Consider the following 19,742-nt stretch of genomic DNA (forward strand, 5'->3'; position numbering starts at 1 on the left):
CAATCAGGGCTTGATACCTTGACTGGTTCATGGGTATACTAAAAATTACTGCTGTACTCTGACAGACTGCCTATATCTGTACTGATACAAACATTCAAGATACATTTTGGATGAAAACGAGAACTGCAGACGGAAAGGAGTACAGAAAAGATGCATGCTATGACAAGCTAACAACCATCTAACATGCAGTGTTGCCGTATTTCTGATCAGGAACTCCATCTCAGCCATGATATGCAGTATACGGACTGTGGAACTGGTTACCATTGTGGTTTCTCAGTATCAGAAGATGAATTAATGGCTAAGCCTGAAGGAAGCAATGGAAGAGTAGCATTGGAGTGATGCAGTCTAGCATATATTGATGAGTTCCTTAGTGTCCACGATCTACCTCATTCAAGATTGTGATGTCTAAACACTTGCGAAATGAAGGCTTCTGAGCATCTTCACACTGATACCTACACCAAAGAGTGGCAAAAGATTGGTAACAGATGATGTGAACAGAACATTGATGGTAAAGATAGTGTACTAGCTGCACATTACATAGAATTGCTTCCCACTTTGAGAAATCGATTTTCTGGCACATAGTTAGGAAGTACAGGCTGGAACACTGAATCACTCACTGAGTGAATTGGCGTGAACTGTGTAATTCGTAAGACGCATACTTCAAAATCTTAAACTGCAAGGCAAGGACCAACTCTTTCAGAAGGATTGAATAAGACATACGCAATCAATCACCGTTGCAGCTTCCAAGCATCGCATAAACTACTGGCATTGTCTGGACTTTTAGCTCTCTTTCAATTTTGTCAACATATCCAGAGGCCCTAAATGGACAAGTTTACCACAAAGGCCTCCCCTACCCCATGTTGCATCATCCCCCCGCGCCTCTCCCTCCCCGGGAATTGTCCAAATATTATTGACTTGACGTTACCAGGCAACATGCACATGTCCATGTGACTTGGCGCCTTGGAAGCAAGCTTATTCTGACAACGTGCAAAGCTCTGAGCCCCTGAGCCAGTGACTAGGTGTGGACAATGTCCTTAAAATCGTCATGAAATTAGCGATGGAAATGTAAAAATCTACCGTGGATATCAGTGACATCCTTGGGGCTAGTTCTTGTCTGTCATTTTGCACAAGATGTGCAGTGGTAGGCAGAGATGTTTCACTTTTCACGATGTCATCCAGGATAAAAGACACAACAAAGACTTGAATGAAACAGAGAGAGACTCTTCCATGATTGTAGGGCCAATATTGGAGAGATCTTTTTCCAGTTGTGGTTCTCATGAGCGAGCAGCAGTCGCGATCACGACACATACAAGAGCGTGGTTGTAGGTCTTGATGTCAAGTCCTGGGCCCCATGGCTCGGCGTTCCACACCCACAGACGCGCACATCACATCAAAGATCACAAACAAGACACTCACAAACAGGGAAAGAGAATAGTTCTGAAAGTTGAACCAAATGTCTCATTACATGGCACAAAGACCGGCCAGAGCTAACCTAGAGTTTTTCAAGGGAGACCCCCAAAGCCAAACCCCAAGAGACCCAATCCATCCTCCGCAGTGCTAGTCCCACCGAAAACGCCTATCGCCAAATCCCGAATCCCTATGCTATCAAAGACCAACCCAACCAGAAAAATGAGTGTGGCTCATGATGATGATCCTTAGGCCCGGGGATGTATAAAGTGAGAGCCGTCGGAGCGAAGTCAACCGGCGTACATGACCTCCCTGTGGAAAGGTTAGCAGCATGGTCAGTGACGATAAGAATATTGAGGAAACTTGCTGCTCCTCCTGCTTGACAATAGGCTCCACGTTGTTGTCGCCCTCCGAGTCAGAGTGAGGCTCGGACTTTACAGACGGAGAAGCTGGCTCGGACAGCTCAGACTCCTCTTTAATCTCAGGCTCAGACTTGGTAGTATCCTTCTTGATAGCCTTGCGACCGCGCTTAGAAGGGGTCTTGAACTCAGTGTCCGAGTTGTCATTGTCGACGGCCGAGGCCTTGCGCTTGGCAGAGCCGCCCTTCCGAGCGGAACCTGCGGCAACGGCGCGGCGACGAGGAGTCTTAGCAGGAGTGGTCGCAGCAGAAGAGGCGCCATCTTCGCCGTTACCAGCTTTTTTCTCATCCTTACGGCGCAACTTCTGGAGATGCTGCCTAGGAGGCCGTTAGCGATATCTGAAAGAAGAAATTGATGATGACGAGCGATAAAGCAGGCAAAAAATGCAAGACGAAACGGAAATTGAAAAAAGCGCGAAAATTGTTACGTGATCGCCTTCAAAGTGCAGGAATAGCCGAGCTCATGCATGCGACGCATGACTCCGCGAAGCTGTTCCTGCGAAGGAGCCAATTCTTGGACGATGGAGCTGAGTAGATCGTGGTCCGCTTTATGGTCCCAGGTCATGCGCTCCGGCTTGTCCGACATTTTAAAAGTCGGCGGCGACGAAGGACGAGATTAGAGAGAGGGGAGTTGTTGCGTGGTTGAAGTGAAAGGAAAGCAGAAACTTGGTTGGCGTTGCGGAAGAAAAGCAGAGGAGTGAAGAGAAATGGTTAAGGAAAGGAAGAGAAAGCTGGAGGAAGGATAAAATGGAGATGATGCTTGGGTTGAAGAAATTTCAGTGGGGGGAGTTACATAGCAGCACTGGGAGTGTATCTGTAGCCCTTGGCTTCAACCCTTTTCAAGATTCGCTCCCACTCATCAGCAGTGGGAGGGTTCTCAGACATGACGGCTTGAAGAAGAGTGAGATGGGCATCGTGATCCCAAACAGTGGGGTTTCTAGCAGACATGGTGAAGGCCAGATCGTGTCGTAGATGTGTGCAGCAAAGTAGGGAACCAAGTGGTTCGTAGGAGTGTTTTTGAAAAGGGAGCAAAGAAAGTTGTTAGGGAAAAGTTGGAGAGAGAAAATGTATGAATAAGTGCAGAGTGAACACAGGAAGATCAGAAATGGAAGGAAAGCGGAAACACAACAAAGCAAAAGCGCTGATTTGGCGGGGCTGCCACATACACCAAAGCACCCTCAGAGAAGGTGTACCCCTTCTCACGCAGGTTCTCCATGACTTTGGCCCAATCTTCCTTGACAGGTTTCATAATGTCCAAGAGAGCGATCAGAACATCTTCATGAGTCTCTGCATTCCAGGAGTGAAGAAGACGCTTGGGCGGCATTATGAATAAAGTATCCCAATGCGAACCAGAGTAGATCAGAGTAATGGTGTTGATAATAGTTGGCGAAGCAGAACTTTTCTGACTGAGGTATAACAAAGCAGGTCGAAGGGAAAGGTGAGAGAAAGGTAAGGAGGGCAGCATGAGAGAGGAAATAAATAGAATCACAAGGCAAGACGCGGGGCATTTGCCCGACTTCTTCCCAAAATGGTGATTCCACCCACCTGACGATAGCAGATAGAACAGAAAACATACCGAAGTGCGTTCCAAACGATGTCATGGCCTCGAGCCTGCAAAAATGCGACTATATCATTCTGTTGCTCCTTGTTGAGAGGAGGAAAGACGTTGACGAGCCCCTGAATGAGGTCATCACGGATGTCCTCCCAGCGAACAGGCATGATTCTCGACGTAAAGAGATTCTAGCAATCAACAAGTTGTTTAGGGCAAAGAAAAACAGGTGCTGATATCACGATATGCTGCGAGATACAAGCAAAAAAGTGGGATGTTTGGGAAAAGAATTCAGATCTTGCGAAAGCCGTACAATAGCATTGAATGAGAGAGACCAGAACAAGGGCCTGACTTTCGTCCGCAGATCACGTGATTGAAATGTGCTTCCATCAATTTCTGGCCTTGAGATTGCAGCTCTTTCTGGCTCAAACAGCTGTTTTGAGGACAATGGAACAACTGGCCGCTCACCCTGAACAAACCGAAGCATACGGAGGATGGTAGCATCATTGACGCTACTTAAGGCAACCAGGCTGCGGCTAAACAAGTACAATGATAACTGCATGAGCAACACACATTTTAGGTAGAAAATCATCATAACATCCAGCGATGGTAAAGGTAGCATGCAATGATGTGAACTGCAAAACCTATGTTACCACTGTAGAGCAACGAATGCGATGAAAGACGACACAGAGCAGTACAAGAGCTGAAACAAACATACGACGAAATGAATGAAATATGTATCTCACGGACCCCAAGTCCGATTGAGCCACGCTTATGGAGCTCAGACATGATGACTGCCCGCTGTTCGGGCCCAATCTGGAACCCGAACAGCTTGTAGAGGCCCGTGACAAGGGCCACATAATCCTCTTGGGACCATGTCATGCTCTCACAGTGTGTCATGATCGTTGTCGTCAACAGCAGACAGCTTGTGCTGGCTGTCGCAGTCGGTAGTTTCGTTTGGAGTAATTTTTTTTTAAAAAAAATTCTGCCATCTGCAGCAGATGGTTTAAAGTAGCAGTTGGCGGAGCTCGCGTGCGCCTCATGTGCCCACCGCCTGCGCTGCTATCTCCGCCTGCTGTTAGTCGCATATGCAGCTATGTGGGTGCGTGTGGTGGCGATGGAAGGTGTGATTATATTGATGATGTACCTTTGTTGTGGCTCTGGTGAAGTTCTGGCCCAAGGCAGGTGCCACTCAGGGGTTCCCCCTTAAGGTTACCCCGCAACGGATGTTGAGAAACCCTTCTTGGCAATCAGAAAACATGCCAAGAGTTGTCGGATGAGCTGCCATGATCCCTTCTATTAAACAAGACCCATTGCCAATCTCTACAGCGAGCAGAAATCTTTTTTCATCAGCCCCAGTAAAACATAGCTGATCTAGTTTACTGGGCCACGAAACATGCTCAAGCTTGGGGTGCTTCTTGATGGAAGTCTTTCTTCACTGGCAAATGCAGAATAGCCCGATGTTGGGCCTCAGACTCTCTCAGAATCTGGTATAGCAATATTTCAGGAGTGTTTAGTAGCCCAGAGTAAGACTGACGTAATCACAGTCTTACCCTTCTTACCCCTTTCCCGTCTTAACTCTCTCGTGCAATTCTGTCAAAATTAAGACTGACGCAATGGGCATAGAGTAAATGGGTGACATGCCGTCGTGAAGTCAACAACCAGCTACCAGTCAAATTTGCAGGCTGCGGCTGCCGGCTGCAATTTCGGTGACAGGACATGACTTCTCGCTGGAAACTACATCTCGTCCCGTAATGGTGTCATGAAAGATGACGGCCTTGAACCTAATAAAGAACGAAAAACTTGCCAATGTAGCTCTCGCTCCTTTTGGACCTGTCAACTAGGTGAGGAGCCAACAGACGAACAGTAGGAGGGAAGTGAACTTCGACAGAAGGATACTATTGTATGTATTGACACTCTTCATCCCAGAAAACAAGTGATGCTCACTTCCATGTCTTCTCATCCGTTAATGTAAGCAAAATTGACGACTCAGAAACTGGCCAACAACCAGAATTTGGGGGACAAAACTGTTCTTACCTCTCAATTCTTCCCCCCGTCCAGCACCTGCCCTATGCCCCGCACCTTTCCTCCTGGCTCAAACACCTTCTCTTCCCAAGATCTGTCTTGTTCTCTCTCATGGCAAGCAGCCATATAATGCGCCCTTCGGGTTCTACCTCTCAACGAAGGGGCAGATGACGGCTGGGCCAAAAGGCGTAGTCGCATGCACACCAATCAGAGAATTGAATCGCGCTACCACCCTCGCGGAGGTCGCGGGTTGGAATCGCTGATTGGAATTTCCCGTAGGCAGAATGTTACCCCTTAAGTAGGGACGCGGAGACCCCTTCCAGGGCTGCGAATGGGACACTTCTCCGCTGATCAGGACCCCGGAAAGCTAGGAAAGCTTAATGGCTCTTTCCTGTCGAGAATAAACTCGAGACAATCACTGGTTTCTGTAGCCGGACACTTCTTAGCGCTGCTGGTGAACTTTTATTCTCAACCAAAACTTGACTTTTTGGCAACCTCATGATAAGAGCTGAGTAGTAAGTCTGGAGGTTTGCTTATCATTATTTCAGCCTCTTCACCAAGTTAAGGACTCAAGCTCCAGGTTGCATGAGGTTTAATTCTCTCACCTGTTTCCAAACCTCCCGGACTGTTCTCTCCTGACCCATTTTCTCTGTCTCCGTTGTGGAAGACCTTGCTGATTTTGAATGAGTTAGAAGTAAGAGGCGGACGAAACTTACGACCGAAAGGGGAACAGCTGTGCTTAGCGTATAGACCTTGTCTTTGGAGCAAGCCTTGTCATAGAACCTTATGCCATGAGAGAGGGAAACAAGTTAATACCTGAAACAAGCTATCTCACGGTTCTAATCAAAGAACACTCATCCCAAGCTCTGCCCATAGTGACTACCGGCTGTAACCGCTTGGTGAAACTTCCAAGCTATTATTGTGCCAAAGTCCGCATATTGAGTCTATGCCACAGTTTGCATTGATAGCGGGTTGAGACTTATGCTCAGTAATTAGGTACTTTGAGTGCAGAATTCACAGTGGTAGGTAACTAACTGCCGATGTCAACATGCTTTGTCCGCTGCAGACACAGACTAATGCCTAGTACCCACAACGAGCTTGGGATCAACAGCAGGCTTCCGCGCCAGACAAGCAACTAATGCCTGGCGTTAAAAACACTTTGCCGGCTGCGAGTTCCAACTAGCACCCGGCATCCGTACTAGCCAGGAAACCATCGTCGTGTGGTAAGACTCTCCGTCCATTGCAGCTTCGGGTCAACACCAGGCTCTCACTGCGCTCAACTTAAAGATATCACGATCATGAGCCTTTGCCAACCATCTTTGTGGGATCATATTAACAACTCATAGAACCTCCTAGGGAACTAAGTTGTGCACCTTGATAAACCACATCATGAACCCAAAATTATGGTGATCATCTGCAAAATTCTGCCAGCTGAAACCGCTCAGTGCATGTCTTTATGCACACAGAGCAGCGGGGTAAAGACATGCTTCCCTCATTGAGCTCCCAGCCTTACTGCACAGTAAAACAACGCACTGCGTGTCCTCCTATACAACAGAAGAAGAGAGAGCTGAGCTCGTGCTGTTCATCAAGTCCTCAGAGAGCCTTCTGTCCCAATGGCATCTTCTTCCACATAAACAGCCAGCTTTGCCCTTGGCGTACCTGCACGTAGTTCATGCATGAAAGAGTAGAGTGCCTTCAGTGTCAACAAAGACGGGTTAGCTGTTCTTCGTCTTCAGTCCAGATCGGACAGTCTATTCTAGCACTTTGCTTCATTGCTGATCTCAACTGTAAATTATCAACACCAAACTCTTCTAATCTCCAGGCTTCATCCATCTGCCAACCTTGTACCCATCTGGATGGCTTTCATATTCTCCACACACTAAACTGACATTTCACCTTTTCGTCTTTCCATCTTTCAAATCGACAAGATCATCTTTTCTTCCTCTCTGCCAAGTCCTTGAATTCGTATTTTCCTCCCCTCCTTCAACCAAGCAGCCCCAGCGGAATTATTCCTCCCCCTTCCCCCCCACGCCGTGACAAGACGGTCCATGTCCCCTTGTGTCTTAGCTTCACTTTCCAGTATCTCCCTCCTACAACCATGCAAGGGGCCAATATTCTCCAGTTTGTCTCTTCCTCGGAGCAGGAGATGGACAAGACTTGTGGTTCCCTTTCCGAGTTGAGTGATCCCACCCTCTCTGGACGCCGACTGTCGTTTGAGAGTGTGTGAGTATCTGCTCCGCAGGCTGCAGCAGGATGCTGTGACATGTTGAGGTAAAAGCCTGGTGCGATCATCAACCGTGGACAGAGAGGATAATCCTTAGTGCCGCCGACAAAGGTCAGCTCCGCCAGTTGAAGAGGGGAATGTCACAGCAGAGAGCATGGCCGATAGGGCTATTCCCAGCAGGCGGAAGGGGGCTTTGGCGACGACAGCTTGGCCTGGTGTCACAATGTCCAAGAGGGCGACTACTTGGAAACAGCCCAATGTGATGGAAGATGTCCATCATAGTTGTTCTAGTCGACGACCGCCCTGAGTGGGTCTTTACAGTGAACCAATCGGCATGACATTTCGTTGACGAGATATATTTTTCTGTTGGAGATATGGAATTAAACATTCAGACTAAGATTGTACATCAGGCGATGCAAGTTGATTTCAGACAGTAGAGACTTGGGATGTTTTTACCATGAGAATTCACCCTCCCAAGAGATAAATTAAGTTTGTTGGTTGAAATCAGCACCAGGAGTCAGAACCTGCCACAAAACACAAAGATCAGATGTAGCAGAATAAGCAATTCCTCATGAGAGTTACTTGGCTACCTATGGAAGATGTTACTTGCCTTGCCATCATCACCCGATCTTCGACCTTTCAACAGCCAAAGCTGTCTCGTTTTCATGTTCTCGTTCTCATTGAGCAAGACGGACCGGCCTGGGAGGTATTGTAGACACTAAAAGATTCACCAACCCTTTTCACCTAGACTTCACAGCTTGTCATTATGAACCAGTTAATGAAACCAAGGCACAACGCCACTCAACTTTCGTTATCTTCACTCCTCTCCCTTCTCATTGCACCAGGAGCAAGATCAAGAAGACTTCTATCTGCTAGTTTAATTTACCTTCCCTACCTACTCGGCACTAGCAACTCCAAAGCTCAAACTCAAGACACCAACTGCCAACTCCCTGGGCACAGCCAACAAACAACCCCCAAAACTCAAGGCAAAGAACAACAATCCAAGGCCAGACTCCTTACCACAACCATAGCAGTAGCAAAGCAGCACCAAGCAGCAACTACTAAAACTCAGAATAACGCCTGCACTCCTTCCCACTCTCCATAACACCGGTTCCAGCTAAAGAAAGGCAGCGTAGATAATGTAGATACATAATATTACAACGTCCTGCTTCTAACCCAGGACAGAGCAGACAAGCCGGGGAAAAAAAAATTCCTCTCAACTTGAAGCAGAGTACCGCTTTTGGAGACCGAACCAAAGAAAGAGCAAGACTGAAGATCAAGCAAAGGCGAAGCTACTTTCCCCCCCCCCCCTCCATCCACTCCCTTTCATTGTCTCTCTGAAAGGAGTCAAAACCCGCATGCAATATGGATTATGCTGAAGACAATGAAGACTGACAGGCAGAGCGATGGCACAGCACTACACGACCAACTGGGGAATGGCCGACGTAGCTCATCGGGAACGCCAGCTAAGCGTCGCCGTAGGTATATCTATCTCTCTAGTCAACATCGATTTCCCCCAATTTTCCCTCTAATAAAGGATAAATACTTACTCGGTCTGATAATCCCCAGGCGTACCTTCCACATTGTTGGCACTCGTCAAAGCATTCAACACGGCCTCATCCTCGAGGGACCCCTCCCGGCTGCCTGTATCATCGCTCAACCGTTGACGCTTGGCTGCGCGCTCTTCTGTCTCCTCATCGTCATTCGTCTCTGGAGGGGCAGAAGTAGTTGGAGCTGGGGTAGGGATAGCTATTTGAGGAGCAGCAGCGGCAGCAGCATTGTTGTTTACGGTAATAGCAGGCACCGGCGCAGGACGAGCCTGAGCTGGGCTTGTTTGTGCCGTCGCCACCGGCGGCGGGGCCGGGGCAGCCGCTGGGGCCTGGCCTTGCGTAGGCCTAGGAGCAGCAGATGGTCTCGCTTGGGGTTGAGCAAAAGCAGGATGGGCTGGAGACGCCCCGGGAGGGGGTACAAATGAGCCAGGAACAGCTCCAGGTGGAGCCGGAGTGGCCGGGGCTCCTTGCGGGTCCGGCGCGGGCCCGACAGGGACAGAACCCTGTGGAGGGATGGCACCAGGCTGCGGGGCTTCAACGGGCGCCGGAGCAGGAGCTGGGGCAATCGGGACTCCAGGAGCCGCTGGTTCAGGTCCAGGAGCCGCGGCGGGGTTCGCGGCGGGGTTCGCAGCGGCGGCGGCATTAGCAGCGGCAGCGGCATTAGCATTTGGATCGGCATTGGTATTAGCTGCCGACTTTCTCGGACGACCCCTGCCGGGACCTGGCCTACGGGTGATAGGGTTTATGGTAGGATCGATGTTCCTGACAGCAGGATTCTGCAGGCCATTTTGCTCGGCTTTAGCTTGGGCACGACGCAAGCCTTGGAAATGTTGACTGCATGGGCATCAGCACCGTTCCAGACCGAAAAATAGGGAATGCAACCAGGAGTGATTGGGGATGGGGGGATGATGGTGGTAAAAGAAGCACGATGGTAACAGCAGTTACATGTTATCTGACAGCCGTCATCATACGGGAAAATACAACAATTGGGTGATCCAGTAAGCGGGTAAAGCTGTACATGACGGTCACATGGATGACGGTGTTTTGAAAGGTTGTTTTCAAACAATTGCAAACACGGTAAAGCACAAACCGTAAAGCGTAAGCACGATACACGATGAGCAGCGATGTGAGCAATTGACGACCGCCAATTGAAACCATAACAACACAGCGGCAACAACGTTTCGGCGGGCAGTTGGTAGCTCTAACACAGGGCCGCAACACTTACCGGCATCCTTCATTGGTGAAGCCGTAGCCGAGTGAGCGCATATGGTTGCCTATCGTCACCCATTCTGAGCCGCTGATGACGCCGATATTCTTAACTTGCAAAATGGTAAAGAACAGGTCCTTGTCGGCCTTATCGTTCCAGTTTTTGTTCATTGTGGAATCGCGGGTAGGGATGCAGCCGGGATGACCGAGCAGGCGGGCCAGCGAAGCGCGGGCGGTGTAAGCGATGCTGAGTGATGCGTGAAATTGCTAAGGTCTGCTAAGGAGAGATAGAAGAACTAGATTGCGTGGGTGGGCGGAGACGACGTGCTCAAACAAGTGGCAAACAGGAGGTTGCGCCGGCCACACGTTCAGCCGGCGCCGATGTCTCTGACCCTGAACCAAGTCAGCCAATGAGCGCGCAAAACCAACTTGTAGGTGGGGAACATGTTTTTGCCTGAGGAGTGGAGATGCGACCACCAGGCAGCAATCCGAAAGAGCGCGAGACTTTGCAGCTTGGCAGCTCTGCCCCCACTTTTACAAGTCAGATGATCTGGCGCAAATATCGCGACAGAAGAAGGGAAGCTGCGACGCGCCGGTGCTGCTACCTTCCACGTCGGCCTCGCCTCTGAAATTCCGTGGCACGCAAGCGGAAAGTTCCAAAGTCCGCCAAAATCGGTGAGATATTGGTAATCTGTTCTTTTTCGACTCGCTTATCACAATCCTTCGTTCACAATGCGATGGGCCAACGGAAGCCACAGCAGAAAGGCCTGAGCACTCTCCAATTTACCAATTGCTCCATCGCGTCGCAGTCTATGTGGGACGTGTCATCTTTGCATGGCACAGACCCATATATTGGAGTGGGCTCCCAGCAAGCTGCAGGGAGAACAAGCCTTGGCTTCAAAACCATCCCTCGCTATCACTTACGGCTCTTGCGAGTCTGCGACGGAAGCGATGCCGCTGGCTATGAAAGTTCATGGCCATGCAGGTACGACTCCATTCTGATTGCGGTTACGTGCGTATGGTTGCCTCATCAATCAGTCAGTCATCCTCCGTCACGCTGTGAGGCAGATGGAAGTTGGAAACTGGAGAGCCGGGAAAAGTCGTCCGGTTTCGACCTTTTCATCTCCAGCCACTCACATCTTTCCCCCAATTAGTGACTCATCTATATTTTATGTGACGCTGCCGGGACTGGACACCGGAAACATGGGTACCACACTTCTGCGCCTCACCATTCCACTACAACTCGGAGACATGCCATCGCCGACTTCCACGATGACTGCTGTTATAGTCATGGCATCATCAATTGACGGATGCGTCGAGTTGCCTTTGCAATCCTCTCAATCTCCCCCGGTCGCGGTGCTCTGTTTGCTCCATCAGGTAGGTCCCAGTCTCGAGCTCGCATTCGCTGCGTGTTCCCATACTACTGCATGAGGTGCAGCAGGTGGCCATGCTGCTTGGTGGGATGCAAGTGGGTGTCACCGTCCTCGGCAGGGAACCGCGAGCAGGGATCGGCATCCATAAACCATGCACGACCAGGTCTTGGAGCAACCACTTTACGCGAAGGCGCCGCGGTAGCGCGTCGCCGACGCAGCAGTATCACCAATCTCGTGTCAGCATGAGGCCCGATGGCTTCAGCGGTTTGCTCCCTTTTTTCCAGTTTTTCTTTTGTTTGATAGCCTTTCCCCTCACACCACGGGATACCACGGGACACCCTGCGCGGTCCAGGCAACCATCCATGCCGTCGCTTTTCATTGCTGTGGCAGCCGTGCGGCTATCTCAATTGGGTTGGAATCAAACTCAATATCTGAATGGCCAGAAAGATTTTCTGGGGGAAAAAGGAGCCGGCCCTTTGGCTGGTCCTTTTGCCCCGCCTTGTTTGTATATCTGGCCGTCTTTGCGCCTTTCTTCCCATCGGGAATGCTTTCTACTCCTTCTCCTCCTCCTGACGATCCTCCTTACATGCACACAAGGAGCCAAGGTATCCCGCCAACCTTGCTCTTAAAGGGCCTTTGGACCAAGGGGACTCGTGTCCTTGCCGTCCTTATCACCCCTCCTTAGTCCTGCTTGACAATACCGCACCTCCCCACAGCCTTGGAACCTGGCTGAGCGGTTGGTCTCCGTTCATAGTTTGCAAACTGCAGCTCATAGTCCATACGAAGGTCCCAATCGGCCTTTTTGATGGTGAAACAGACATATAACTGGCCGCCTCACCACTGAACTACACCCCAGTGACTCACGACTCCGCCGCTGAGCACTGACTTTTGGTGATTGTGATTGCGGCCACAGCAGAGTTCTTCTCCAAGCAAGCAGTTGAACACTGGGCTTTAATTGCCATATTGGCCTGCTGTCCCATCATATGAACACTGAGCTGCTCTTCTCCTTTCTGCAGTTGATGTTCAAGGTTTGAGCTGAGAATTGTCTTGAGTCTCTCTTGCTATCATTCCAACTCTCAAGGCTCCTTAAGCCAGCCTCTGGCAACCATCACCAACATGGCCAACAACGACAATGCTATGGCCCGCTTCCTCTTTGCCATCCTCCAGCAGAAGTGCCTGAAAGATGTAGGTAGAACTCCGCAGCAAGGCTGTGCTATCTCATGCTAACTGATCCGGTTAGATCGACTGGAATAAGGTGGCTAACAGCCCGTACCTGACCCAAAAGATAACCAACGGCCACGCTGCCCGTATGCGATATTCCCGCTTTCGTGCTGCTATCCTCGGCATTGAGCCGCAGCGTCGCAACAAGAATACAACTCCAGATGATAAGTCAAGGGTGACGAAGAAGAAAAAGACTGATGTTGTGAAGCCGAAAAAGGAGGATGATGAGACAACCGGCGAGGCCATCATCAAGGCTGAGCCCACCACAGATGTCAAGCCCAAGGTTAAGGTGGAAATCAAACAGGAGTCTCAGCAGAATGGCTTGCCTGCTCCTACAGCCCCGATGATGCCCATTGCACCAATGGTCAAACGCGAGTCTGTCCATGGCCAGCCGGGTGCCTGCCCCGACAGACAGGCTCCATCTTTTTCCAATGTCAAGCAAGAGCAGGCTATGAATACTCTGACCAATGCTATTCATGGTCATCCTGGGATGTGCGAACAGCCTAGCCCATTTGATCTGGTTACGTCAGCTCCTGCAGCGATGACTGTCGCTGCTCTTGCTGATGCTCATACTTCCTTCATACAGTCGCGCATGACTCCCTGTGGAGATGCCAGTATGATGGCGGCCGATACCTCGGGCTTCATGATGGCTCCTCACAGCCCGCCTACGGCAAGCAACGACTTTGTTCAAACCCAGAACCAGCGTACCACGTATCATCACAACTCTATTGCAGCCATGGGTCCTGCAGTCGGTGTTGCGGGCATGGCATCTGGCGCCGGTACAATGGGCAATAATGCTGGTGCTGGTCCTACTCCTCCACCCTCAACAGCCAGCTCGCCATTCGAGTTTCCTTTGCAGGACTTTAGCTTGGGCAATGGCGGTTCATCGCTGCCAGCATCACCCTGGCAGTCTCATAGGCAGCCGCCGCAGCAGAACACTGCCCAGGCTGTCGGACAGCAGCACATGTATCCCCAAGCTCACGGCCACCTCCATCCTCAACACTTCCAAGTCCATCAGCTGCAAAACGTGACACACGGAGCGCATGTTCATCTGACCCAGCAGCATACTCAGATGCAGCACAATCAGATGCAGCCCGCGGTGCAAGGCACTCTGACCTTTACAGGCCTTCCCTCACAGACCATGTTCCCTCCTATCCCCCGTACCACTAGCACCTATGCGATGGAGAACGCAAACAACTTCGCGACCTTCTACCACCAGCACCACCTCACTCATCAACCTCAATCTCACCACAACAACATGAGCGTTGCACATCAACCCCAGGTCCAACAACTCCAACAACCGACCCAAATGGAACCCGTCTTCCCCTCGCCGACCCCGGTCCCCGACGATCCGACCGCCAGCACGACCACAGCCTTCCAACTCACCTCCCAACTCCAAGGCAAGCCTGACCGTGCCCCCTCCCAGCCCGAGGCTCCATCCGCCCGTACGACCCCTCCGACCACACCTAACATGGACTCTAACAACAACACGCCCACAACTATGGCGAGCGTCAGTCCTAATGGGTCCACCACGACAGCGATGACGGCTCCATCCTCAGTCTCTCCTGCCTCGCAGCACTCGGCTTGTTTCTCGCCTGCGACATCTCCTGAGAATGGAGCGAGCTCGGTTGTTGGCGGAGGTATGAATGGGGGAAAGGAGGGGTCGGTGGTGAGGAGTCCGGGTCCGGTTGTTGGGGAGCGGATTGGTCAGGCTCAGGGGCAGGGACAACAGGGTCAAGTTGGGTCGTCAGGTGAAAATGGGGGGCAGTAAGCGATGATGGGTTTTAGTTTGGATACGTTAGGTGGGATGGGAGGAAAGTTGGCTTCTCGGAAGTGGACGAGGCTTTTGCTGAGGATCACACTCGCCTCTCACGACAAGTTGCTGTAACCAGATCTAGCTATGGTCGCCGACTTGTTGAGATAATGACAATCATCAACTGTCAGATCTCATCATCTACTCGAGCTCCTCTCGAGCCATCGTTTTGCACCTGAGCGCTCGCTTTCTGGCCATTAAACGGAGAGTCTGCAGCACTTGGTTGGATAAATCCCGATCAACTTATGCGTCAGGAAAGTTTGACTTCTGGATGGATGTATGACCCCTGCCAGGGATGATTAAGATATGTATCGAAAGGTCCCCTCTGGTACTTTCTTGTGCTACCTACAAAGTTATCCTGGATATGCTAATGCATTGGGTGTATTTGTACCATGGCAAGTTGAGATTGTGATATGACTCTGGGTGGTTTTATGGTTTACAGTTACCCTGGTCCCTGGTTAATGAAATAGCTGTGTACTAAAATACAACTGGTGGTTACCCGCTCTGGTGTCGTTTGTAGCCGTTGTTTTACCACAGCAGCAACGTAAGCGTTCTCGCTCAACAGGGCCATCTAGCCAGCTCCAGAACTTTCCAGTGTTTCCCTGTGTGGCATTTCCATGTTATCGATACTTCAACATCTTTTTGCAGATCGTCTTACCTCGGGTCTAGCAGGACGTACACGTCCAGATGCCAGTTACCAGCCGACTTTTAACATCCGGTACATTGACTGCCTGATCCCCAATGTCCACCTGTTGCTACTGCCCGGCGCAATATATAGAAGGGTCAGTGTAGCCATACGATTAGCCAGGGTCGGAAACCTTGGCCTTCACAGCCGCTTTGAATCTTGTCCGGGTCGGGGGCCGAGCTAGCTACTTGCTATGGCCGTGCTACCACTCACTTTTTTTACGGCTTTCTTACTCTCCTTATCCTTCTTCGAAGAACGGGCCGCTTCCGCTTATGACCAGCACTCGGTTCGCCAGTGAATCGTCCGCCAGACGCCTACTTCATCGAAGCGACTTGAGGAGTCGGCAGAGCATCAACCTTGAGTTTTCCAAGTCAGATGCAGGAGAGAAAATGGGAGAACAAAGAGCGAGAAGAGCGAACGGCAGCCTGTTGGCCGCCTGAGAACCTTCAACTAAATGCTTAGCCCGCTGCACCCCCTCAACTCAAGTCTTCCTTCTCTGTTTTCACATTTCTATCCAGCTCCCCTAGTAGTATAGTGCCGCAGCTGCGGCCGAGCACATCCACCTCCCCCATGAAGCCCCGTGGAATTGTCCAATAGTAACACCCGCTGTGACAGTCGCGGTCGCGATGCACAACCGCGATATGGTGCAGGTTAAACCTTGTTGTGAGGCTTGGACAAGTGTCCACCCATAAAGCCCCGTCAGGACTGCCTTTTGTGAATGCCAGTTGCTACCACCCAGCCGTGGGCATAGCTGCGGGTATTGGCCTGGACATTATATGGCTGGTGACTCGGTCCACGGCTGATACCTGCTGTTATAGCTGGCTGTCTCCCCTGGGGGCAATGCAAGCCTCTGTGTGGCTGCGGGCGTAGCCGCAACATCAAGCGGTTGGTGTGCGGTGTCAGTGCCCAGTGCAACCGCTAGTTGATGGAGGGATACAGCCAGCAGGGAGCCTAGCTGCTGATGTCTTATAGTTCAAGACAGAGCTATTGCCAAGGTAGACTCCTGATGTGGATGCCCGCTACGGACACGGCCAACCACATAAGTCGTGGAGACGGTTGGTGCTTGATGCTAACGTCCATTGTAGCTGGCCTGGTGAATACAGCTACCGTTCTCATATAGTTCACAGCCCATTGTTAGTACCCGCTGCAGTCGCACTCGGTTAGCGCAGCCGTGAATTTCCCACTGTCGGAGCCCAAGGATAGGGTACAGTGGTAGCACCTGTGGTTGGTGCCCACTGGGAACTTTGCTTCTGAATATGCTGCTCCTCAACAAACGCTTCTATTTCTGTTACAGACGCTCACTGTCGGCACTTTCTGTGAGCAGGTCCATAATTATCTTTCTCCTTAAGGCCGCTCTTGATGCCCTCTGTTAGCACCCGTCACAGACACAGCTGCTGACTTTTCGCTAAGCCAGAAACCCGCGTTAAGGCCCAGTAAGACTATCCCATGCAATCAGAGGCCTGTTATTCATAGCCCATCAATATTATTGTTTTAGCCCCTATTAGCGCCAAGGTCACCACTTGATGCTAGAGCCCTACATAAGCACCAAACACAGATTACTTGAAACGAATTGATAATCTTATGTCTTTGCTGGTTGCTACTGGCACAGAGCGCCTATAGTTGTTCTCTATGTCAGCGGCCTGCTGCTGAGTCCAGTAGCAACTGCCCATTGTCGGTGCCCGCTCTTAGTGCTTAATGTCACTTCCCACCAGAAGTTAGCACCAGAGAAGGTTGTTAGTGCTCACAGTCGCTGCCCGATGGGGGAGCCTATTGATAGCGCCCACTATCGGCGCCTACTGCAACTGGATGCCTATTATTAGTAGCCGCTATGATAACCCATGATCACTGCCTAGTTTGGTGCGTGTAAAGCCAGTTTTCCGAAAGATCTCTAACAAATTAGCATATCCCCTCCTCCACCGCAGTTCGTATAATCAGATCATCTACTGTCGGTACCTACATTCAAAGGACGGTGTCAAACTCCGGTGTAAATGAGCTCTTGCTCACCAGGGTATATACAGCAGATTAATATGTGTCTGCCAAGCCCGTTGTGGCTCATTATAAAACTACCCATTAGTGCACCGACCGTTCATGTGTATTGTCAAAGAACACTGTGAGTAGTCTCAGGCTTACCTAAGGGAATCGTGTGAAGTGATATATCCCTTCCTCCATAACTCCCATTATCAAACACACATTGTCAATGCCCATCGTTAACCTTCAACATCACCACCTGCTAACAGAACTTCTCATTAACAACTGCCTACTCGAGTCTAAACAGCAAAATTACATCTCTACCAGTAATCGCAATTACTGAAAAGCTCGTTGGCATCTCGGTTGCGAGTACCCGCTATCCATACCTGTTGTAACTGTTCAGGCATAAGTGATGTCTTTCTTACCAGAGAATAGATAGGACATTGACAAGTCTCTTTCTCTACTTACAGCTACCTCATAAAAGACTCAATGTGAGCACATGGACATATAGTCTGTTTTGAAAGCAATGTCATTGTTCTATGACAGTCTTTTTGCCTCCTCTGTCTTTGTGTGTTTCGCTAGGGTGGAGAGTGACAAGCCCTCTGTCTATTTCCTGAACCCATAATGATTTTATATTCTCAAAATGTCCCTTCACAACAGGAACTTCACGACATTGAGCAACTTGTTGCCGGTTCTTGTTTTCACTAAACTGCCTGTCCCCCATGCCCATTCCTAACACCTCATTTTTTGCAGCCGTTATCATAGCCAAGGTCATACTGTGATGGGAGTGAACACCAACTGTTTTCGCTGTGACTTCAGTCTTTGACCTGCAGTGAGGTTCTTTCCTGTCTGACTTTATAACTTTGTTCCTATAAAGATAAAGACCCAAGATCTCACTGCAGAATTTTGCCTGCTACCAGTCTCTCCCTCTGCCTTCTCTCAGGCTTTATACCTGCTCAACATCTCTTGGAATCCGCCAGTCAACATCCTGATTAAAATGATGGTTATTGTTGTCCATGCTAGTCTCAGATTTTAGATTCCGTCTCCCGATGATCACCCACTGGTAGAACCCGGTGCTGGTGCTCACTTTGACTTTCGAGTGTTATCACCCGCTGTTAAACTCCTCGTTCTACTCCAGTCCAAGCATCAAGCCTTGTCGCCCATTATCAGTGCCCGTTGTCAGTGCCAGCTGCCCAGCATAATAGCACGGTGCCAGTTCCGCATGTTAAAGAACACCTAAGCTGACTGCTAGAGGCCACTGTTCCCGCCATATGGAGAGCTAAACATTATCATCAGTTGTTAGAGACTGTTGTTGATGCCGGCTGTGATGATGGAATTTAGTTCAGAAACATGCAGCATCATGCTAACGTGTTCAGTATAGTGTGAACTAAAGTCCACAGCTGAGTGCTATCGCCCATTATTAGTGCCCGTTGTTAGTACCTTCTGTTAATGCCCACTGCAAATGCCATTATTCAATGTTGCTATTTACTCTATTCTGACACCCACTAATATAGAAGATGTGAATGCCTAGTGTGAGAGCTGAGAATTCTGAAATGCCTAAGGTACCTTATCTACTCCTTATGTCTCGTTGATCATCTTCTCATCCAAGCTGTACAGGACCTCAAGCAGGTTGATTGCCCGCAGTCAGTACCCCTTGCGAGCACCTGATATAGACTCCAAGCTAAGTATTAACACCAGCTGTGGCTGCAAAGATCAACCACCTGGTGTTTGAGGCAAGAGTCAAACCTTAGCTATTGAGTTGAGAGAAGGAAAGACGCCTCAGCTGGGTCTCCTCTTTTAAGTTACCTGCTGCAAGTGCCCGCTGTGATAGCTCACTTTGAGTCCCAAGAGTCATGCTAGAATTGACAGTCTCTTTCAAGTCTAAGCACCCGGGATTGCAGGCAGGCGTTCACTTTGATGATAGAGCCGTAAGAACAACAGCTTTGACTTGGGGCTCTCGTCGACATTGGCCACTGTTAATGCCCACTGTAGGGGACACCAGCAATCACAGATGGTTGGGACCAAGCAGCTGTCTGCAGCAGTCATAATGCGCATACCTAGACATGGGAGGGCAAAAGAAAGCAGAGAAAGCCAACCGTTCAGAGAGAGTGAAAACGTGATGTGCAGTCTCGGTGGGTCTTTACCAAGAGCACTACCAAGCCCTGGCCCCATGCTTGGCACAGCGGGCCGAGCCGAGAGCGGAGCCTGGTGTGGGACAACCAGCTGCGCGAGTCTCTTGGCACTTTATCAATCAACACATCCGAGCAACCAAGATCTTCCAAATTGTCATCGGTCTTAGTAAG

The 19,742-nt window shown here is 50.1% G+C and overlaps 4 protein-coding genes across 4 annotated transcripts; 1 reads left to right on the forward strand and 3 right to left on the reverse strand.

The window, feature by feature from the left end:
• Window positions 1–1,697: 1,697 nt before the first annotated feature.
• On the reverse strand, window positions 1,698–2,411 carry CTHT_0006100 (uncharacterized protein; the record flags this gene model as incomplete). Its single annotated transcript, XM_006691080.1, has 3 exons — window positions 1,698–1,719; window positions 1,850–2,143; window positions 2,254–2,411. 3 exons carry the CDS (start codon window positions 2,409–2,411, stop codon window positions 1,698–1,700), a joined length of 474 nt encoding a protein of 157 aa, XP_006691143.1.
• Window positions 2,412–2,614: 203 nt separating this feature from the next.
• Window positions 2,615–3,149, reverse strand: CTHT_0006110 (uncharacterized protein; the record flags this gene model as incomplete). Its single annotated transcript, XM_006691081.1, has 2 exons — window positions 2,615–2,762; window positions 2,992–3,149. 2 exons carry the CDS (start codon window positions 3,147–3,149, stop codon window positions 2,615–2,617), a joined length of 306 nt encoding a protein of 101 aa, XP_006691144.1.
• Window positions 3,150–9,169: 6,020 nt separating this feature from the next.
• Window positions 9,170–10,550, reverse strand: CTHT_0006120 (uncharacterized protein; the record flags this gene model as incomplete). Its single annotated transcript, XM_006691082.1, has 2 exons — window positions 9,170–10,007; window positions 10,399–10,550. 2 exons carry the CDS (start codon window positions 10,548–10,550, stop codon window positions 9,170–9,172), a joined length of 990 nt encoding a protein of 329 aa, XP_006691145.1.
• A 2,318-nt stretch (window positions 10,551–12,868) lies between these two features.
• CTHT_0006130 (uncharacterized protein) lies at window positions 12,869–14,744 on the forward strand (the record flags this gene model as incomplete). The annotated part of the gene is made up of 2 exons (XM_006691083.1): window positions 12,869–12,937; window positions 12,993–14,744. The coding sequence occupies 2 exons, from the start codon at window positions 12,869–12,871 to the stop codon at window positions 14,742–14,744; spliced, it is 1,821 nt and encodes a 606-aa protein (XP_006691146.1).
• Window positions 14,745–19,742: the final 4,998 nt, after the last annotated feature.

The sequence above is a fragment of the Thermochaetoides thermophila genome (assembly GCF_000221225.1).
Source record: "Thermochaetoides thermophila DSM 1495 unplaced genomic scaffold scf7180000011806, whole genome shotgun sequence".
NCBI classification, from domain to species: Eukaryota; Fungi; Ascomycota; class Sordariomycetes; order Sordariales; family Chaetomiaceae; genus Thermochaetoides; species Thermochaetoides thermophila.